General features: G+C 59.1%; 1 protein-coding gene across 24 annotated transcripts in view; it reads right to left on the minus strand.

Moving 5' to 3' along the window:
* NRXN2 (neurexin 2) overlaps nucleotides 1-21,143 on the minus strand; it is a 105,709-nt gene that overhangs the window by 3,289 nt on the left and 81,277 nt on the right. For 16 of the 24 annotated variants that reach the window (XM_045064450.1, XM_045064412.1, XM_045064402.1 and 13 more), the window contains 4 exons: nucleotides 19,469-19,640; nucleotides 15,168-15,257; nucleotides 11,519-11,844; nucleotides 9,148-9,226 (listed from right to left, as the gene is read on the minus strand). In XM_045064450.1, coding sequence (XP_044920385.1) covers nucleotides 9,148-9,226; nucleotides 11,519-11,844; nucleotides 15,168-15,257; nucleotides 19,469-19,640 — 667 coding nt within the window. The remainder of the gene's footprint in view (nucleotides 1-9,147; nucleotides 9,227-11,518; nucleotides 11,845-15,167; nucleotides 15,258-19,468; nucleotides 19,641-21,143) is intronic. The other 8 variants (XM_045064456.1, XM_045064417.1, XM_045064454.1 and 5 more) reach the window with 1 other exon arrangement.

Below are 21,143 nucleotides of genomic sequence, written 5' to 3' on the forward strand. Positions count from 1 at the left end.
GCTGTTCAAACACTGCTGATGTTCACATCCCAAGCGCCAGCAACCGGGCAGTGCTGTCCTTGGCCACGCCAGCCAGCCACAGCCAAGATCTTGCCATTGAACTTGTAGCTTGCCGAGCTCCTCAGGCTGCTCCTCCCACCAGACTCCACTCTCCCCCTGGGCGAGGGTTCACCCCAGACTGTGAAGCCCCAGGGCACCTGGCCTTCCTGGGGCTCCGCCTCACTGAGAAACTGAGCCAAAAGCAGACAAGCAGGTCCTGTGGAGCTGGGACTGTCCAACATCGGTCTTTTATGGAGGAGGATGCAGAGGCCTGGGGTGGGCAGGACTTCCCAAGGTCACTAGGGCCGAGTCTCTCAAGGAGCCTGGAATGGTCTGATTCCCCCTCCCCATGCCCGCAATAATCTGCTTGACTCTTAGCTCAGTTGCTAACCCAGGAGGCCACGCTGTGTGACTGTGGACAAGCTTCTCTCTCTCTTCTCAGTTTCCTCATCTATAAAATTAAAGTATTGGGCTCCAGGCCCAGGGCGAGGCCAAGGCCGGGCTCCCACAGACCTCCAGCCTATGGATGAGCAATTTGTCCCTCTGGCCCCTCCTGAGCTCTGGACCCACTACGGACAGCCCAGCACCCTGGTCCCTGGATAAGGACAACACTCCGCTTCAGCTCCTGGGGGGAGGCTGGCAGCCTGTGTCCAGTGATGCCAGGGTTCCCCTCCCTGCTGGGCCATACCCCCTCCCCGCTTCCTGTACTTTGCCTTCCGTTCAGAGAACGCCTTGCCCCTGTGGTTATCTCACTCATCCGTCAAGCCCAACCAAATACCTCCTCTTCCAGGAAGGCTTGAGGCCCATCTCCTTAGCACCCAACACGGTGCCTCATATCCAGGGATGGCATGGAAGCCCCTCTCATGGGCCAGAGCAACTGGGTTCTGAATGGCCTTTCTCTCCTGGCCTAAGACAGTAGGCATTGTGGAGTTCACCCTGATACCGCCTTGCTCCATGGCCCCAGCCCTCCCCTACAGCCATCTCTACCTTCCGTCTTCCATGGGGCCACCAGCAGCTCCTGGAAGCTTCAGGATCAGGCTTGTCTTGGGCAGGCTTGTGTCCCTCAACTGGCTGCCCATACCTAGGGCCCTGGATGCTAGGGCCCAGGGAGGAGTCCCATGCTAGGGGGCTCGTCATGCCCTAGAGGGGCTGATCAGGCCAATCAGGGCACAGACCTTATCTTTCTATTCTCTTTCTCACCCCCAGATAGACTTGGGGAGGGCAGGGGGAAGGGCTTTAGGCCTTGGGCCACAGACAATTCCTGCCCCGCCTGAGCCCTCTGCAGCCATTTGCTCTAACACACTGGTTCTTTGGGTCCTGGGGGCACACAGGTTTCCCCTGTGCAGTCTCTCCCAAGCTCCAGAGCCCTCCCAGGCCTAGTCACATTGACTCTCGTCCTTGTCCTTCTACCCCCGCTGTGTCCTGGCCTCCATATCCAGGTCTTAGCCCTGTCCCTACGTGCCTAGTTTCTCTAGGAGCTTTCCCTAGGCCCTGCTCTGTCCACGGCTTTGACAGCATCTCCTGAGGGTGTCCTGTGCTCACCCACGTCCTCCATACCAGCTGTCATCTCTGCCCCTCACCGCTCCCACTCTGTCCCCAAGATAGCATGCTGCCAAGACCCCACACTCTCTCCTTCCTCCAGATTCATTCCAGCCAATCTGGGCTCTGTGGCCAGCAAGTCACATGCAATATAGGGTACTGGGCTTTCCTGGGGGTCATACACTGGTCCAGGAGGGGTCAGGCAAGCTTGCTCTGGTGAGGATCTGGAGCAAAAGAAGGCCCCTCAGCGACTCCTCACTGTGAAAGCCCAACCAGGGGCTCCCTGGGCCACCCTGGCCATTGGACATTGGAGGGAGCAGACTCGCAAAGACTTGTAGGGGTGACTGGGACCAGGTTCAGCTCTCCAAGGGTGCACCCAGAGATGGGGTGCCCCTGGGAGTCTGATGAAGAGCCTAGGCCACTTCCTCCCCTACCCCACGTCAGGGGGCTGCGGCGCTTGGAAGAACTCACAGGCGCATTTATCACAAACCCCACTCCTCCTCTACTCTTAAGTTGAATGTCAGGGCACGTAAGCCCCACTTGCTAGAGAATTCCATCTGGCCAAGGAGACCAGCGGCCATTCCTGAGCACCCCTTCCTCCCCCTGCTCCCCTACCTCTAGGGGCTGCTGCACCAGTCCGCTGAGCTCTTTCTGCCTTCAGGACACAGAGGCTCCTGACTAGAAACCTACCCAAGAACCCCATTCCCACCCAACCAGGATGGGCCCACCCACAGCATGGAGAACTGAGGCCAAAGCCCCACCCATAAGCTCTTGGTACCTGCCCTGGGCTGGGAGGGCCAAAAAGCCATAGCCCCCAGGGCATTTCATGTGGGTTAAAAAGGGAGCCCCTCAGTGTGGCCACGGCTTGTCAGGGGCTTGACTTGGCACATGGTCTCTCTGGGCACAATCAGAATAAGGCACTCTGTCTTCCTGGTGGACACCACCCTGCTCCCAGGACCAGGATGAGCAGCTGGGTGAGCACAGAGCGCCGGCTAGCTCTCAGCCCTTACTCACCTGTTCCAGCCCAGAACCAACCACCTATGCCACTGGGTGCGGTAGCCTGGAGGATGGAGCCTCACCCCACTTGGACACCCCAGCATAGCCACAGCAAACATCAAGGTGGACCCAAGGTCAGGCAGGGCTCTTTCTTGTCTTGTGTGTGTGTGTGTGTTTACATGCAAGAACATCCCGTCAAAGTCCATTCCTGTGCACCTGGGCACACATCTCTAAGCCTGTGTGTGTGTGTACACAAGCCTCAATGGATCCAAGTGCATGGACTTGGGCATTAGGGAATCAGAACAGACGTATGCATGTAAGTGAGCCTTTCATGGGGCTTGTGTCCACCCGCCTGAGCCTGAGCCACTCGTGTGTGTGTGTGGTGTGAATGCACGCCTGTGCTGCCGAGGTCATGTGAGCACACCACCACGGGTCTGAGCATATGAGGTAGGCTTCATGAGCGCCCCTTTTCCCAAACTCATTTTCACCTTTTCCACTGAGACATCCCTTGCAACTAGGTACGGTTACATGACTGAGCCAGGGGCACTGCCAATATTGGCCCACCGGAAGTCCCTATGTGCGATCTGCCGTGCTCTTCCTCCTCCTTCCGGTGACCTTGCAAACCACATGGTGAATTTAAAGGAGGAGCCATAAGATGGAAGGATCACCTTGGTGGGGCTTCCCCTGAGTGAGAAACCTCCCTTGAGATACCCACTGAGATTTGGGGGTCATCTGTTCCAGAAACAAATGTTACCTGAACTAATACAGACACTGAACCAGAAACGTGCATCACAAGAACCGGTGGCCTTCCGGTAACAATCCAAGGAAACGGCTGGAAAGATGCAGAACCACAGAAAAGCAGTGGCAGGACACCTGCTTCCAACCCTGCTTGTGATGACCTACAGGGAAGGCCAGGTGTCTGCTGAGGCTGAGGCACCAAAGGAACATGCCAGAAAGTCGGGGTGCCGGTTCCGGCTTTTACTGTCTGCTTTCAGCCACATATCACAAGAAGACAAAGTTAGGCAAGAGTGGGTAGGTTTGCAAGCAGAGAAGGGAACAGAGAGAGCCCAGGGAGGGGAGGGGAGTGCCAAGTGTCAAGAGAGCCCCTGCTTCCAACCCGCAGATCAAAGAGAGGTCAGTAATGGCTTCGAGGGAACATGACCCAGCGAAACCTCCCTCTGAATAAGGAGGGCTCGGCCGTGCCCCACAGATCAGTCTAAGGACATGGCCTTTCCACCTACTGTTTCCGAAGCCCTCAAAATAGTCATGTCTAAATTAAGAGACAAGCAAGGATTCAGAGAAACAAGGAAACAAAGCGCTTGACAAGTATGTCTAGGAAAGAACGCTGAGTGCAGTTATCTCGACAGCTTGAGCCTTTGGGCCCCCAAATATGCAGGAGCAGGAAGTGGCTGTCAACACCATGGGGCCCCCAAGAAGGACATTTTCCCAACACCCACTTCAGAGATGGCCGTGGAGAGTAAGAACTGGGAAGGACCTCACACGGGCCAGCACCAGGGCCACAAAGGAGAGGGCGTTTCTTGGAGACGGGAGAGGTTGAATTTAAGGAAGAAACTTTCCCACTGCAGGGGGGGAGGGCTGGATTTCCTCAACTAGTTTCCTTAAAACCAAGAGCCTCTGTGTGTCTTCTTTCATCCTTCCCTTTCTTGAATTAGAGTGGCCATGGTGGCCGCCTCTGGCCCACCCCCTGGATTCGGGGTGTGCGGAGCTGTGTGGACAGTGAGATCGGCTATCCTGTTAGTTCACAGGGACCCGGACCACATATGAGCCTCAGGAGCAAGTCTGGAACCGACAGTGGGCCACCGCCTGCCAGATACCCTTACCTCTGCCTTGACAGCCCTGAGTGGGAGGGGCTTCAGGGTGTCAGGAAGATTGACATGGATTATGGGTGGCCCAAAGGCCACACCAGGTAGATAAGTTGCCATCTGGTCCCCAAATCTGTTTGTGCTTCCTTCCTGGGGGACTTCCCGGACGCAGAGCTGTGGCCACAGGACTGAGCAGAAGCAGCAGATGTAACATGGGTCTCCCTCCTGGGCCTGACCCACAGCACCCACCCCTTCGGGACCCCGCCCTTCAGTCACCTTCCACCACAACTGAGGTCACCCGGGGAGGGCGGGGAGGGCGAGGAGGCCCTGAGTTAGCGCGTGCTGAGGAGCGGCCCACCCACCAGGAACACTGGTTTGTGACTTTAAAGGAAGGACACACACGCTTCTGTGTGACAAATCACAGGGTGGCGGAGGCTGTACCCATTATGGCAACTGGTGTCACCTCAAGAAACACTGGAAGGGGGGTGCCTTTGTGCCCCTGGGTTCTGAGCGGTGTGTGGGTCTGAGCAAGCGTGTCTGTGTGTCTTTGGACCTGAGTCCGTGAACGCCTCGGGGGGGTCTCGTCTACGCATGCCTGGGGGCCAAGCCTCAGGAGCAATGTGCACCTGTGGGGTGAGCGCACGAGCTGCTCCCGCATCTGGGAACCTGACTACACGAGCCCGCGTGCACCCTTGCGGGTCTGATCAGCTGTGTGCATGCACACGGGGGTGGGCATTTTGCTGGGTCTGAGCATGTCTGCACGGCCCAAGAGCCTGAGGATAGGAAACCCTCCCCCGTGCAGCTGGGGTGTACGTTTGAGCACAGGAGTAAGTGGGTCAATACCTGTGTGGGCCCACATGGGACGGTGTAGACATGAGTGAGTGAGTGTGTGTGTGTGTGTGTGTGTGTGAGCATGTGTGTGTCTCTGAATACAAGGGTATGAACGTAAGAATGAGCCTCTGCAGGTCCGAGCTTGGGGGCCTCGGAGGGTCCCCTCTCATGGGGCAATGGGAGGGGGGCAAGTGTGCCTCTTTGGGAACAAGCACGCATGCCAGGCCACAACATCCCTCTGAGGGTGTGTCTGTGCGTCCGAGTGCCTGTGAACTTACTTGCGGGATGCTGAAGGTTTAAGCATGGGTGGGGCTGCGCCACAGGTGCCTGAGAGCCTGGGCACAGGTGTGTGCCTCCCGGAACTCATGTGAACGTGTGTGCACGTGTGCATGCACGTGTGCGGCTACAACTCAGGGGGTCTGGGTGCCCTGTACATGCCTGTTCTGAACACAAGCACACAGCCCCTTGGAACCCTCTGTGAGCATCTGTAAGTCTGGGTGCGCACGGAGGACGTGGTAGGAGCACGTGTGTTACGCAGCGGGATCTGTACACACGTGTGCGCCTCTGTGCGCTGACCGCAGGTGTGGATCTCTGGGCGTCCGAGGATGTGCGTGGGCAAGCACACCCTGAACACACTCGCCCGTCACAAGGGTCTGGAGTGGGCGGGAGCTTCTGAGAGTGTGCATGGGATCCCAAACGTTTGGTCTGCGCCTCAACAGGTCGGAGCGTGTGTGGGAGAGTGCCTCCACGGGCTGAAGACGCCCCGGGTGCACACCCTGGTGTGACGAGCACACATAAGTGTGAAACACTGTGGGTCTGAGCAGGTGGGCATTGGTGAGCGAGTGGGCAGGTGTGCGTTTGCTGGGAGATCCCTACACGTATGTGCATGGCTGTGTGTGTGTGTGCCTCTGTGTGTGCATAGAAGTGTGTGCCTCTGGGGATCTGAGTCTGGGCGTGCACTTCCCATGCACCCCGAGGCAGGGCACACTCCGATCCCTACAGGGGCCCGGCCCACAACATGATGTGTGGATCCGGTGGGCTAAGACGGTAAGACATGATCCTCTATGCAGAGTACGACCCCACTAAAGGCACTCCCATTCCAAGCAATCTAAACGCTGTCGGCCAAACAAAATCCTTGGATATCCAACCTCAGGTGAAATACCCATGAAATATCCTTGGATTCCCAACCTCGGGTGAAATACCCATTTTCCTGGATGATCTCACCAAGCTGCAAGGAGGAGGAGTGGGGCCCGGGGTCTCTGAAGGGGCCCAGGTCAAGGGAAAGAAAGGGAAGCAAGTCGGGATGATCCCAGGCTTGACATCTGGACGCAGCGAGGAGGACCTGGCAGGTGGGAAGCATGCCAGTGTCTGGGGTCCGTTGGGTGAGCCCCTGGTTAGCCACTGTTTCCAGCCGGGCTGCCCTTAACTCTAACCCTGACCTTGGAGCCCAAGGAGGCCTGGCCCTTGGCTAGAGGAAAAAGCTTCCTTTTTTCCTCTGGGGACGCAAGAGGGGCTCTGGCTGGAGTCCCCTTTTCCTCTAAGTAGGGGGACGACATGGTCTAAATCAGCCTGAGGGGCTCTGGAGTCGTCTTGGTCCTCGCCTGGCCTCCCATCAAGATAAAAATCCAAGCGGAAGCATTTCAGAGCTGCACGAGTATGGAAATGCAGGCGTGTGCTGTGCCCATCTCGGGGAGAACCGGGGGGCTTCAGGGGGCTTCGGGCGGCTTCCTCTGGAGGCTTCGGCATGCACTCTGCCCTCATTTTGAAGCCAGGGGCCCGGCGGCCCAGCAACCCTCTCCCCCAGCTTCACTCCTCCTCCGCCCTCCATTCTCCCCTCATAGGTTTCGCCCTTTGAACGGGGGAGGGCAGCTGACCCGCCTCCTTCAGCTCCGGCTCGCTCCCTTGTCCCCACACAACCTAAGGTGCACACACTCGGCACTGCAGCTGGGAAGCTAGAACTTGGGTAGCTAGCTTGTGGCCCTGGTGCGGCCCAGGGTGGGCTTCATGTCCCTGCACCGTGGCAGTCTGGCCCAACACTTTTCTCTGTGGGGTCCAGGGAGAACAGTCCCTTCCCCCCTCCGCCCCCCAGAGTGAGCACATGCATGCAAACACATGGGATGGGGCCAAGTGACCTTCTCTCATGATCCGCCAGCCCTTGGTCCCCAGAGTCCTATCCCAGGGCTCTCATGGGGCCATTCATCACAGCCAGTTTCCAAAGGCCTGGGCTCAAGGCACTGCTTCCATGTCCAGGAAAGCCCAGTCCTGACGAGTCAAAGGAGTAAAGCAGGGTCAAGGGAGGAGGGCCATATGGAAGCTGCCAGATGCCCAGAGCCTCTCAGAGCAATGGCAGAGCACCGGCGGCGGGGGGGGGGGGGGTGCATCCCTGAGTTTAGACGGCCTAGTGAGATGGAGCCAGATGGCCCCCCAGCAGAGGGGCCCCCCCATGGTGGAGGGCATCTGTTCCAGAAAGCACCAGCTCTTGGTTGTGGATGGGGAGGCCTTTCCAACCCAGCAGCCTACAGCTCCTCCAAGTGCCTCAGGGCCCAGGACCACCAAACAACCCTCTTCAGCCCCGGCTGATGGTGTCGGGGGGCCTGTGGCCCAGAACTGTCTCTCCCCGTTGTCTCTAGAAGCTGAGCCTCTACCCCAGGGCTCTACGGTTTTTCCTGCTCTCCCCACACTCCTTCCACGGTTGCAGCCTACCTCAGCTGGAGCGTCTCCTCTGGGACTGGCAGACCGCCCCCACCCCAGGCCAGATTCACACTGCCCGGGTCACACTGCCCACCTCACCTGCCCAGTCACCTCCCCCAACCCCGCAGGAGTCTGCCCAGCCTCCGGCTTTCCAGCAGCAATAGCCCAGGTGCCACACATCGCAAGGGAACCAGGAGAAGTCTCTGGAAACCCCAGCCATGGATGACGCTCCAGGCCACCACCATGGCCCATAACCCTTTGCTGGGAAATCTGGCCACATTCAGTCCTTCCTCCCTTCTCGCTGCCGGCTGTAAGCACCAGGACCTCAGCTTCCCAGGCCCTCCCTCCCCCCGGGGTCCTCTCAGCCACCCCCAACCCTGCACCCATTGTGCCACTCCACACCCCACCTTTCTCATCGGCGCTGGGGGCCCACCCCACCCTTCCTTTGCCAATAGGGTCTCTCTCTGGGGCCCCACCCTTCTCTCCCACTAAAAGGATCCGGCAGAGGCCTGGAACGCCACCCCCAGGAAGCCTTCCCTCCCAGCCCTGCTCTCCTGCAACAGCAGCAGCTCCACTAGAGATCTAGACCAGAACTCCGGTCCCGATCTCCCCAGGGGACCACACATCTGGCCAGGCGCACCTCCCAGCCACACACTGCCAGGCACAGAGCTGCTGCATGATAGACGGCCCCAGTTTAGTCTGGCCACCTCCCTGAGACCAGGAAAGAGGAGGGTTCTGGATCCAGCGGAGATCTCCTCTATTGCTGACCCAGGGAGAAAAAAAAAATCAAGCCGCAGGGACTGATGGGAGTTGCAGTTTAGGACGCAAGAGCTGATGGGATTTGTAGTTCCTAGGTCTGCATTCTCCCACCTACCCTCCCCCTCTACCCTCGGCCCCATAAAGACTCATGGGAGCTGCAGTTACTCATCTTGCTTGGGAAAAGTCTCCCTCTTTGTTTCCCGGCAGTCCTTGGCCCTAAACCCCAGGATCCCAAGCTAAGGACCTCACTACCTCCGAGGGCTGGGGCACTGAAGAGCCAGAAACTGCCTTGCCAGAGGGACAATTTGAGGGACCTGGAGGGGAATGGCAGGAAGGCAGAGGAAGCTATCAGGAAAAGGTAAGGCCTGGCAGCAGGCCCCTTGGGCTCGGGCAAGGTGGCAGGGACAGTCGCCCCCCTCCCATCAGCGTCACCTGGGCCCGGGGCAGGGGAGGGGGGAAAGGCACTCACCAGTACTGGGCTCACACTCTTCCAGGTCCTCGTCATCACTTGGACACTCAGCAGAGGCCACTAAGAGGTCATCTGTGTTCTGTGGGCGACAGGAGGGAGGGGTGGGGAAGAGGGTTCGGGGGTGGGTCAGTAGGCCCAAAAGCCACCTCTGTAGGTGTGGCACCACACAGGAGATGGGTCCTGGGCTAAGACACACACACCCTGATCTGTTGCCCAGTTCTCCCATTGCTGGCTGGGTGACCGAGAGCCCCCCGTTCCCCACGTGCAAATACAGACTGGCCAGCTCCCACCCTGCAGCAGCTCCCACAGCTCCTGGAGATCAGTGGGATGGCACGTGCTGTGTCTTTCATTTCTAGGAAGCTGAGAGGCTGGACGCCGGACCTGGGGATGCAGGGCTGGAGCAAGGGGACCCAGGGCATCAGGGATTTGAGGCATGGGGGCCTCTGGAAGCCAGCACAGGCAGAGAAGGGGAAGAGGACCTGGGGTAGGAGGTAGCGGGTGGCTCATGGCTCCAACCTCACTACCCCACTACCCATCATCTCTCTCCCAACCCCCTTCCCAGAGCCCGGAACCAGGCTGCACACAATAATTAGGGCTGTGGTTGCCATGGCAACGGGAGTCGACTTTGTCAGCATTTTCTCTCCTCCTGATTGCAAAGAAAGAGAATCCCCAAGATGAGTGAATGTAAGGGGGCGGGGAGGGCAGTGTGCTCAGGGTGTGTTGGGGAAGAGACCCAAGGAGGGAAACCCGAAATCCAGGCAGGAATGGAGCCCAAGAGGGGCAGGAAGCGGGGAGAGGGCTCCTAAAAGCCAAGGGTGGGAGGAGTCTGGGGTGGGGAGGGGTGAAAGGGCCGATTGGTGCCTTTTCTCCACTCCCCCACCCCCGCACTCCATCCCATCTTCAGAAAACTGGATTTCCTTCTGCATCCTTGCCCCCCACCAGCCCCAGCCTCTCCTGTGGGGGCTTTTCCAGCACAGCTGTGACCCCGAAGGCCCCCACCCCCTCTTCCACCTGGATGGTCAGTCTGTGACCTCCCACTGAGACAGGGGCACCCTTCCTGCCGGCTGTGCCCAGTGCCCAACCTTGGGTAGGACCATGGCTTTCCTCCAGGGCTCCTTGCTCCCTGGGACAAGGCCTGGCCTTCGGAGACCCTAGCTTTTCTTGGCAGTGAAAGCAGAGGGGACGGGGGTCCAGACTTCTCTCTTCCCCTGCATAAGCCTGTCAGCCAGTGCCAGGCCCCCTACAGCACAGACTAGTAGGGAGGAGGGACTTCAAGTTCATGGAGTCCGGCCCTCATTTGCAGACACTGAAGACAGGCTGGTGGTAGAGTGGGGACACCACCCCCCAGGCTGCCCTCAGACCTCTCCCTCACCCTGGGAGCTCAGAGCTCTCTCCAGGCACAGAGTCAGCAGCCATGGGTGATGAGGGACAGAAGTAGCTTGGGCGAGGGGGACTGAGTGACTGAGTAAACCGTCCCGGGGCCCCAGTCATTGATGGTGACAATCAGAAAACTCAGGGGGGCCCCCGAGTTGCCACCGTAAGTCACACATGCTCAGATGGCTTTTGGGACCCGGAAAGCCAGGCCTGTCCTGCCCCATGAGAGCCTCATTCCCCAGGTTCGACCCCACTCCGACTACAAGAGAAGATAAACTCAAATCACTTGGGCTTGTCCTGATCCGGAGAGAGCGCCTGAGCAGGTGGGGTGGGCAGCACGGAGGGTAAAGCACTAGGAAACCGTCTGCACCAACAGCCCCTCCGACACACAGGCACAGGGCACCCTGCCAGGCGGGGACACCTGCTCCAGGTCCCGAGGAGAAGACATGAGAAGGCAGAGGGCTTGGAGTCCCACTGCGAGGACACCAGCAATCCAGGGGACACTGTTGCGGGCCTCCGAGAGCCCCCAGAGAGCGGCGGCCACCCCTAGCTGAGCCCCTGGCCCCTCCAGGGCTGTGTCCTAGGTGCCCAGCCAGAGCAACGCCATCCCTGCCCGCACCCCACTGGGCCTGGCCTCCGGTGTGGGCAGGCAGACGGGGCCGTCCCTCCCTCAGCCCAGCGCAGACTTCTCCCCTCTTAGGCGGTCTCCCCTGGTCTCGCTAGAGGACCAAACTCCCCCTTAACACTGGGCCCGGGCCCTAGAAACAGTGACCACCTTCCCACAGACAACATCCCTGGTCGCCAGGCCACTTTGGAAAGGGAGGCCTTTCCCACCTCACCTGTACCACCGCCATGATGACGAGGAGACGGCAGCCTCCAGGATCCCACCAGACCCCCCCCAGACCCTCCCCTGGGCGGCAGAGTTGCTACCGGACATCAGCCCCGCCCCCCACCCAAAGCCTCACGAGGCCTCGCTGGTGGCCCCGAGGGCCCTCACCTGGGTGGTGCTGTCCCTCAGCGTGGGGGAGCGGCCCCGGCGCGTGGTCGTGGTAGCCATGGTGGTGGTGGTCTCCATGATGGTGGTCGCCATGTCGGCCAGCAGGGTGGTGGCCGTGGTCTCCGCGCTGAGCAGCACGGACGGCCCCTCCCCCACCAGGCGCAGGTGGCCTTCGGTCCGCACGTTGGGGTCGCTCTCGGCGGCCAGCGCCAGCACCTTGAGCCCATTGTAGTAGAGGCCGGACACCTGGCCCTGGAACGGGCGGCCCTGATCCCGGCCCCCGATCTTGATGGCAGCCTGGCTGTTGAAGATGGTCAGCTGGCGGCCTGGGGGTGTGGGGGGGAGTTGGTGGGGGCGATGGGCAGGGGAGGGGCAGGCAGCGGGGAGAGATCGGAGAGGGACAGGGAGAACGGAGGGAAGCCAAAGGAAGGAAAGAGGACGGAGGGGGAAACCAGCAAGGGGCAGGAGTGGGGGGTTGGAGAAGCGGGGAAGGGGCAGACACCAAAGGGAAAGTCCTTGTCAGCCACAGCCCCCGGCCCAGCCAGGCGGGGACCCCGGAGGGGGAGGGTCCCCAAGGCACACATGGGCTGGGAAAGGGAGCCCAGCTCCCCCCTCTCCCCGCCATGCTCATGCCTCTGACCTTCCCATCCCCCTCTCCTCTCCTGCTCCAGGGGCACCGCACCCCGTTCTTCCCCATCCCTCAATTTGATCCCCGTCTTCTCCCCCTGCTTCCCCAAACGTCCCACGCCCAGTGTCCAGCCCAGAGCCATGGAGCCCTCAGAAGCAGCAGACAGAGGAGACAAAAAGGCAGAGACACAGAGAAGGAGACTGCCGGGCTGAGCGGTCAGTCAAAGCAGAGAGGGAGCAACCGCCACCCACCGACGTGCCGGAGGTGAGGACGGTGCGCGGGAGGAGGGCCGGCGTGCGTGAGGGTGGGAGCAGCCACGCAGACCCCGCTCTGCCCTGCCAGCCACACCAAGCCCTCTGACCTCTGGCCAGGCTCCCCTCTCTCCTGCCCCCCCCTCCGAGGCCCGGCCGCTGCCCTGCCCAGGAGGGGGACCAGGCCCTGGAGAGCAGAGGCCTTCCTCCCCGCCCGGATGTGCAAGCACAGAGATGGAAAACGTTAAAGGGACCTTGCTTCGCTCGCTGACAGCCAAAAACACCCCGCTCCAGCTCCAATCTCGCTTGTCACTCAGCAGCTGACACCTCAGCATCCCCCCTTGGGTGGGGTTCGGCTGTTCTTTTTGGTTTTAGTGAATCTGGGGGTCGGTTTAACCCTCTGAGTTTGTTGCTTTGGTTTGGTTTTTAGAAAAGAGATTTATTGTGTTTTAAGTTTAGATTTAACTTTTGTTTTGGTGTTGCTTATTTCGGGAGGAGGGGGACAGAGGATTGACTCCACGGCCCCCCCCCTGCTCCCCTGGACCTTCAGCTGCGGGCGCTGGGGGGTTTAAGACCTGGCTTAGCCCTCGTTAGCCTCTGGTTAGTGTCTCTTTAAAGATCTGGTTTAGAGTTAGATGTCTGTACATCCTGCCCCCAAAACCTGGGCTGAGGATCGTCCAACTTGTGAAACCCAAACTCTCTTCGGAAACACGGGTTCCCCAGGGCCACCCAACCATCTGTCTGACCCTCCCTGGCGGGGACTCTGCTGGGCTGTCTGGCTCCCTCCCACTGCCCAGCTCTTACTCCAGCATCACCATCTTACAAATGGGGGTGCCGGGACCCACAAATGCTGAGCCCTCGTCAGTAGCAGCTGGAACACCAGACCCAGGGAGGTGCTCGAGGACTACCGTCCACAGATAATTCCCAGGCATAAGAGTTAGAAGACCATGAAGAGGAGAAGCCTCATGGTGGTCCAATGAGTTTGGGAAGTGAACGCTTCACAAACGACAGCTTTTGTTCTCGCAGGACTTCTCAGAGCCTTATTAAACCAACGTCCCTGTGTATCTTCGAGAGGAAGAAAAAGGATTTGGCATTTCCCAAGCTCATTTTACCACAAGTCTCTTTCTTGGGAAGCCTCTTATGGGACTTAGGCTGCTCCTTCTGCTCCCCATGTTTTGGAACTGGAAATTGGCTCATTCGATAAATATTTATTGAGCACCTACCCCATGCCAGAAGCTGACGTTAAAATCATCTCTCCAAGAGGGCCCAGATCTTGTTCTTAAATACCTTCCTGCTCCTCACTTCATCTCATTCTCCCAGCAGCCCCCAGGAGGTAGGCTGAGGGGCTGGGGGGCTCACCCCTCCTGAGAAAGGGGAAGCGAGTTCCTCCTTCCACACTCTGGAAAATACCAGAGCATTTTGCCCCATCTTTCACTTTGCAGAAGCGGAAACAGAGGTCTAAAGAGAGGGCGTGGCCCCGCAGCTAGGGAGGGACCTCTGGGGCTCATCATCACCTGAACAGAAAGCCCCCCCAGGGGCCTGTCCAGCTCTGTCTCCCTGGGGTCACAAGTTGTCCCAGCCTCAGCCCAAGCTGCTCCCTTGGCCTCTCTGATTCTGGGAGTGGGAGGTGGGTAATGGAGAGGAAGCTACAAAGGTCTGCGAACTTGGCCGAACTCCTCAAAGGGTTAAAGTTCGCCCCGCTGGAGAGAGCAACCCAGTGCGGCTGGGGGCTGTAGGTTTTAGCGATGTCTGTTACAGTCCCTTTAACTTTTTGTCCTGTTATGGATTTATCACATCTGGTTATCAGCGTGTTTAGTCCCCGCTGGCTGTGCGGGGGGCTGCAGGGGACATTTGGGGGTTTAGCTGGGCGACATTTAAAAGCACAGTTATCAGCTGGTTAGGTGGGGGTTTAACAGTTCTACTCCCCCCTAGAGTTTAGCCTTAGAGGTACAGAGCTCGCCCCCTCTCCGGAGGGAAGGGATGGCTTGGCCCTTGGCCCCAACTTCCCTTGGTGACAAGTGGCCTTCTCCCTCACACCCAGCAGTGCCTTGCCACTCCCTGTAGCCGCTCAGGGGCCTGTTCTGTCTTCCTCATCAGCTCTAGCAGGCACAGAAAGCCCTGGGGGATGGCCACCCCTGCCCCTACCTCCTAGAATCCCCCTACCCCCACCTCTGTTTACTTCTGAGAGGTCTTCTGGACCCAGGTGGGCCCATTCCAGAGACAGTGTCCCACAGCCACTCCCTTGGTGGCGTGTGAGGGGGGAGGTCTTTCCAGTAAGATGTGAGGCCCCCACACTCGCCTTTCCTCCTGGGATGACTCTGGGGAAGCCTTCCCACCCTCCCTCGGGATCCTAGGATGAGCACTTTCTGCTTCTCAGTGCACTGCGGCCCTCTGGCCAGCCCTTCACCAAATCCGGCTCCTGATCTACTCTCCAGCCTGCTTTACCGGGCGGTTCCAGGGTAGGCACGGGCGCGGGGTGGGGCTCAGTTCCACAATCTCACGGATTATCCTAACCCATCCCATCCCGGCTTTGGAAAGAGCGTCAGGACTCTCCCTCTCCTGAGCAAAACCCCAGCCCTGTCTGAATCTGAAACCACCCCTCTTCTTCTAGAGACACAGATGATCTGCACCCTGAGAGGAAAGTCGGGGGGCATCCCGCTAAGGGGCGGGCGATGGGGAAGGCAAGGTGGGGAAAGAGAGAGCTCTGCACCTTTAAGATAGTGTTTTTAAAGTTAATTAATTAATTAATTAATTAATTCTGGTTAATTACCTTTGTCGAGCAGCCACTCATCTACTACTCGACCAAGCCGGTAGGGGATTCTCTGTCTAGCAATCGCCAGGCGCTCGTTATCAAAGTTTCCTTGGAAAAGTTTAGAAAGACAGTAGGTTTCTCAGGCGGCGAAGTCCAAAGGAGTTAGCAAAGTAGTGACGCGTTTCTCAGGAGACTCAGAGTAAAGCAGCAACATCCACCAGAAAGCGGGGGAAGGTCCACCCAAGGCGGGAGACGCAGCACTGGGTCCCTCGCCCTCCCGTCCCCTCCCTAGGCTCCTGTCCAGAGCCAGCCCCACCCGAGGGGCACGAGTGACCCAAAGAAAAAGACAGGGACGTGGAAGAAAAGAAAAGGCTGCTGGAAGGTCAAAGGTCAGAGGTTAAACAGGTTTATCTGTGTTCAGGCTGTGGCGCCCACCTTCCGTCCCCATCCCAGAGTGGGGCAGTGGGGGCAGGGAGGGGCATTTAGCGGGTTTAAGTTGGGGGATGGGGGGCCTCAGTGGCCCAGCTGGTTACTGAGTTTAGAGGGTGGTTTAGAAGTGGGAGGGTTGGGTTAAGTGGGGTTTATGCGGCATTTAGGGGGTGGCCCGGCCCTCGCACTTAACAGTGACATTTCAACCACTTCTCCAGGCACTCAGTTCCCTTTCCCTTCCCGAGCTCAGCTCCCCGCGGCGCCCTCTTTGCCAGCTCACCCCGCACCCCACCCCACCAGCTTCTACCCCGATTCCTCCCTCCCCAGAGGGCCCGCCACCACAGCTTTGCCACCCAGCCCGCCATCGCTACAGGTCACCCCACAGCCCTGCTGCCCCCACCCCCACCCCTCTGCCCTTCTCCACCTCTCCTGCAGGCATCTCTCCCCGCCCCCCCCCACCAAGCCTGCCCTGGTTCCCTCCCCACAGGGCCTCCCTTCCACCATCTCAGCCCCATTCCAAGACCCTCAGACTCAGCGCTGCTCTGGTCCACTTTTGCCTCTGCACCGGGGGGCCCAGCCCAGCTCCCAACATGCTGTCACTTACTAGTCTTTCTCCTTCAAGCTCCTCCCCACAATTCCTAACCTCACTCCTTCTCCACCCTGCCTGTCCCTCTCTCCACACACCATTGTCCAGGCCCTGGAGATGGGGAGCAAAGATACTATGTGTGTGTGTGTGTGTGTGTGTGTGTGTGTGTGTGTGAGACAAACAGACCAAGGAAAGGGGTTTTTCAGTGTGCCTAGGAGTTCGGTGTGCTCCTCCCGCACCCACGGGCTGTGGATTATGCCGGGCTGTTGCAGTGGAAATGGAAATCATTTCCTTTGGGAATCTGGCCACTCTTCCCACTGAAACCACATACAGTGTTCAATAAGGTGTTGGGGGGCAGCTTTCCTGTTCCTCTTGCAACACAGGGCTGTGCATGCCCCCAGTGAGGCCAGGGCCCGGGCCTGCCCTGGACATCCCCCCTCAACAAGCACACGACGTATCCGTGTGTGTGCACGGCTGCTGCCTCCCTAGGTGCTTCTGACGCAACAAGACCTTGCCTTCCTGACAGATTCAGGTCACTGCTGTTTCAGTAAAAAATGGATTGTTCACTCGTTTGGTCACTCAACAAACATTTCTTGAGTGCCTGCTCTGTTCCTCATGCTGGGTACTGGAGATGCAGAGACAGAGGCCTGGCCTTGACCCGCTGAGCGCCCCAGCCAAGCAGGGGAGACTGGCGAGTGACTGGCAATGTTCTTTGTTCTGCTGAAGGTTGCACAGGACATCCCTGCCCGGGGCTGGGAGTGAGAGACCCCAGTGAAGACACTGCAGGAGGGGTGAATGGGCCAGAAGGGAGTCTGGCAGGGCTAGGGGTCGGGGGCACATATGCAGAGTCGAAGACTCAGGAAGGCAGGTGTCTGTGTAGCTGTCCCTATGCGTGTCCCTGCCTCATTGGAGCACGTAACAATTCTAACCAAAATTCTTCTCATTGATCACTTCCCCTCTGCCATGCCACTGTAAGGCTTTCCTCGGGTTATCTTGTGGGATTCTCAGGTATTACTAGGAGGAGCCTATTATCCCTCTCTTTCAGAGGTGGAGACAGATTCAGAGGCTGGACGACCCGCCCAAGGCCAAGGACTTATCAGTAGGAGGTCCAGAGGCTAAGAGCTGAGTCTCTGTGCTCAGGAAAAGTCTGGAGGCCCAAGCTCTGCGCGGAAGTGTTCTGCCAGCCCAGACCGCCAGTGTAGCTCAGGAGGACATTCGGCTTTGGTCGGTCACCTGCCCTTATGCCGCACCCAGGCGGGCACTGGGTTACCCTGCTGGGCGGCTGAGGGGGCGCCCAGCAGTCTCCCCACCCCCACCCAAGGGTCCCTGAGCAGAGGAGAGCAGGCATGAACCCTCCAAGCCCTGGCCTCTAGCCTGCTGGGCCCCAAGGGAAGGTGCTCTGGACCCACATCATGGCTTGATGTGGTGAAGCCTTCATGTCCTCCCGGTACAACCTCGTTTGGCCCAGGCGGGGGTCCTCACAGCCACCGAAGTTGCCCTCACGTGTGTGTGTGTGTGTGTGTGTGTGGCTGAGAGAGAGAGAGACTGATGATCGCATGGCAGGTGCCTGGCCCGGGCACCTGCAAGACTTCACATGGGAGGGTTGGTGTGCCTCAGTGATCCCACACAGGCCCAGAACCTGGGTGTAGGCTGGCCTCCCTCGGGCGGCCTCTCGTTTCTCCTATGTCAGTCTGACCTTACAAGTCTTTGCACTTGTCCTTGTGTCTGTGGTTGGCCTGTATGTCCATCAGCCTCTGTACTTCTTGGGCAGGGGGTGGGGGGGATGTGGTCCTCTTTAACCCCAGAGAGGGCTGGGCACAAACCTGCACAACGGGGACCTGGGAATCGACTCTGGCATCTTTCTGCCAGCGTAAGCGGGCCCATGAGGGTCTGTACACCTGCACCTTCCCGTGTCCTTCTAGCCCCACCCCTCTCAGCCAGCAGTGGGGCAGCCTCTCAGGCCCCGCCTCGGCGCCTCAGGCGCCTCGGCTGTCGCTGTCGCTTCGGCCTTGGAGAGGGACTGAGCCTGCAGATGCTCCTTTCTCCTCAGTCGCCCCCGTGTGTGACTATGCAGTGCCCCCGTGTGTGACTATGCAGTCGCTCAGGCAGATTATACCTCCACAAGTCTGCACTTCTGCAGTTCTCCCCTGCAGTGGCTCCCTTCCCCTCCCTCTCGGTCTCCCGCACCGGCCTCTCTTCCTCTTCCTCCTGAGGCTCTGGCCACCTCTTCTCCCACTGGCTGGGTCTGTGCCACGACGTCTCCATTTATCTCTCTGCATCACTCCGGGGCTGCCTCCGTTTCTGCTCCCAGTGACTGTTCCCATATCTCTCCATCGCCTCTCCCCTGGCTCCCCCGCACTCTGAGGCTCTTTCTCTGCCTCCTCATTTCTCCCATGTCCTCATCCCCTCCTTCCTCTCACTCTTCAGACCTCGGTTTGTCCTGGGCCGCCATAGCCATCCCACTGTGGGACACTATAGAATGGGGTCCGGTTGCATGCTCGTGCTCCCCCTTCCTAGACTGCGAGCCCCTGTAAACAGAGGCCGTGTCCTGCTCCTGTGTGTCCCCCGCGCCTGACACCCAGGAGGCTCCCAGTGAAGGTCTGTGGAATGAGCTGGCACTCCTGTCTCTTGACTTTCTCTCCCTTTCACTGTGTCCCTTATGCCCTGAGACCCTGGGGTTCCTTTTCTCTGAGCCCCTCTGGTCACTACTCTTCCTTTAACTGGATCTCCTGATACAGATCTTTGATTGGCTCTTCGTAAAGACCTTGGTTCATTCCTTGATTCTGTCCTTGGGATCAGCCCTGCCTCCTTGGCAAGATATATTTTGGGTTACTTATGGATCTTCTCTCTTTGGTTTCTGCATCTGCCTCCTCATTTCTGCCTGTCCCTCAATTCTAAACCCATCCTTTCCTCAGTCGTGTCAGATTCTCCCTCCTTCTACCCCTCTTCTTCTTCCCTTCTCCCCTACCCCCACCTGGACCAGGGCCTTGCAGCCTTCCCAGCTCAGCTCCGCCCTCTCCCTCGCAGCCCACAGACTCCCACCACCCCGGTCTAGCTCTGCCTTGCGAATCCCGAGGTTTCGCTTTAGCCACGCCCCCACCCTGGGTCCTCATTAGCCTCGCCTTTGGCGTGGCCTCGCCCCTGCACCACCCGAAACCTCCCAGCTTAGCCCCGCAGGAGATCGCTCCCGGGCGTGCAGGCAGCGATCCTATCAGAGGCCGCCTTGCCCGCCCCGCCCCCGCCCCGCCCCCGCCCCGCCCTCTCCCCGCCCTCAGCGCCTCCTCCGCGCGCCGGCGCCGCCTACCTGCCGGGTACCGCTCATTGACCGGCCAGCTGTCCACCTGCAGGGTGGCGTTGCCGCCACTTCGAGTGAAGCGCACCACGTGGTATTTGCCGTCGCTCACGATGGCATTGGGCTCGTCGATGGTAATGTCGTCCGTGCCCACGTTAAATATCACCCCCACGGTGCCCTGGTCCTGGGGACAAGGAGATAGAGGTCAGCAACGGGAGGGAATAACCACTCACTCTTTCTAGAACTCCACCTGTGGACCGCACCCAGCCCACATCTATGGCACTTTATAGCTTTTCAACGCACATCTCCCAGTCATGCTTTGACCCTATGACCCGCCCAAAGAGGCTGGCGGGCTTGCCTCTCCTTGACTCGTGGGCAAAGGAGTGACCCAAGATTCAGAGAGGCTGGGACCATGGTGGGGTGCAGAGCCTGGAGCGGGAGCGCTCCCACTAACCACACCTGCCTCTTGCCTTTTGGTTCGTTCAGAATATTCAAAGACGTTCACAGGGCACCCCTTCTGTGCTAAGGGTCACTGAGCCCAGGCCCCAGACAAGGTGACCAGGACTGAGCTGGGGGCCAACGAGAGCTCAGGGCGGGGGCCTCCCTAGGGCATGAGCAACAGAGAAGTCCATGGAAGCCATCCCTGTGCCTGAGGAAAATCTGGCCTTCCTGCTCCCACCACCCCCAGCCTTGAGACTCCCTTTCCTTGCCCACTGGGCACTGAGTGGGTCCCCGGGGGGCCACTGTACTAGCGCGTCAACATGCTTCCAGCAGCTCATCAGGCCCCGTGTTGGTCAGGCCTGAGTGCGAAATCACAGGAGCGGGGGGGGGGGTCTGAACTGTGGATTTTGGGGAGTGATGAGTATGGAAAGAGATCAGGGAGGTCAATCCCCGTAGACTTACGAAGGAAAGGTGGGCTTGTGGGTGTAGGGATAGAGGATGGGGCTGGGAGTTGGGGAAGGAGCGGAAAGTCAGAGACCCAGGCCTGGAGGAGGGGAGCAAAGAGTCAGTCTCAGCAACCTCTGGGACCTAGGATCCCATGCTCTGGACAGGGCAGGGCCTGGGGAACCCTGCAGAGGCCACCCAGGATCCAGCCCCAGAAGAGTTCCGTTGGTGGCACCGGTATGAGAGGGAGTGCTTCGCTGAACCCCTAAAAGGTGCCCGGCCCTCTGAGGGGACCATACACACGCGTTCTCTTCATCCCCACAGTGACCCTCTTGGGAAGCTATGGCATTCCCAATTCAGCAAGGAGAAGACTGAGGTCCGGGGAGGTTGAGTAGTGACCCCAAATCCACATCACAAGGAAAGGAACACCAGGTTTGCACCCCAGTTGGCCTGACTCCAAAGCCAGTGCTCACTCTCTCCTGCCCACTAGTCTAGGGAGACACTGACTCAAACGGCAGGGGCATGATCTGAGCAGCTACTGAGCCCAACCCACCTGAGAGACCAGAGACCTCTAAAGAAGTCAGGGGAAGGCCCAGGAGGCCCTAAAGTTGAGCTCCTATTCCATTCCCCTGCACTTCCCAGCAGCATTTGACTCAGCTTCCTGGGTCCCCCCACACTCCTCCTCCTGCTCAGGACAGACACCCATACAGGCTCACTTAGGCTCACCTAGGCCCCCTGAAGCTCACACAGTCACAGGACCCAGGTCATCAGAGAATACACACACACACACACACACACATAT

The sequence above is a fragment of the Mustela putorius genome, unplaced genomic scaffold (assembly GCF_011764305.1).
Source record: "Mustela putorius furo isolate JIRA1106 unplaced genomic scaffold, ASM1176430v1.1 tig00000127_pilon_pilon_pilon, whole genome shotgun sequence".
NCBI classification, from domain to species: Eukaryota; Metazoa; Chordata; class Mammalia; order Carnivora; family Mustelidae; genus Mustela; species Mustela putorius.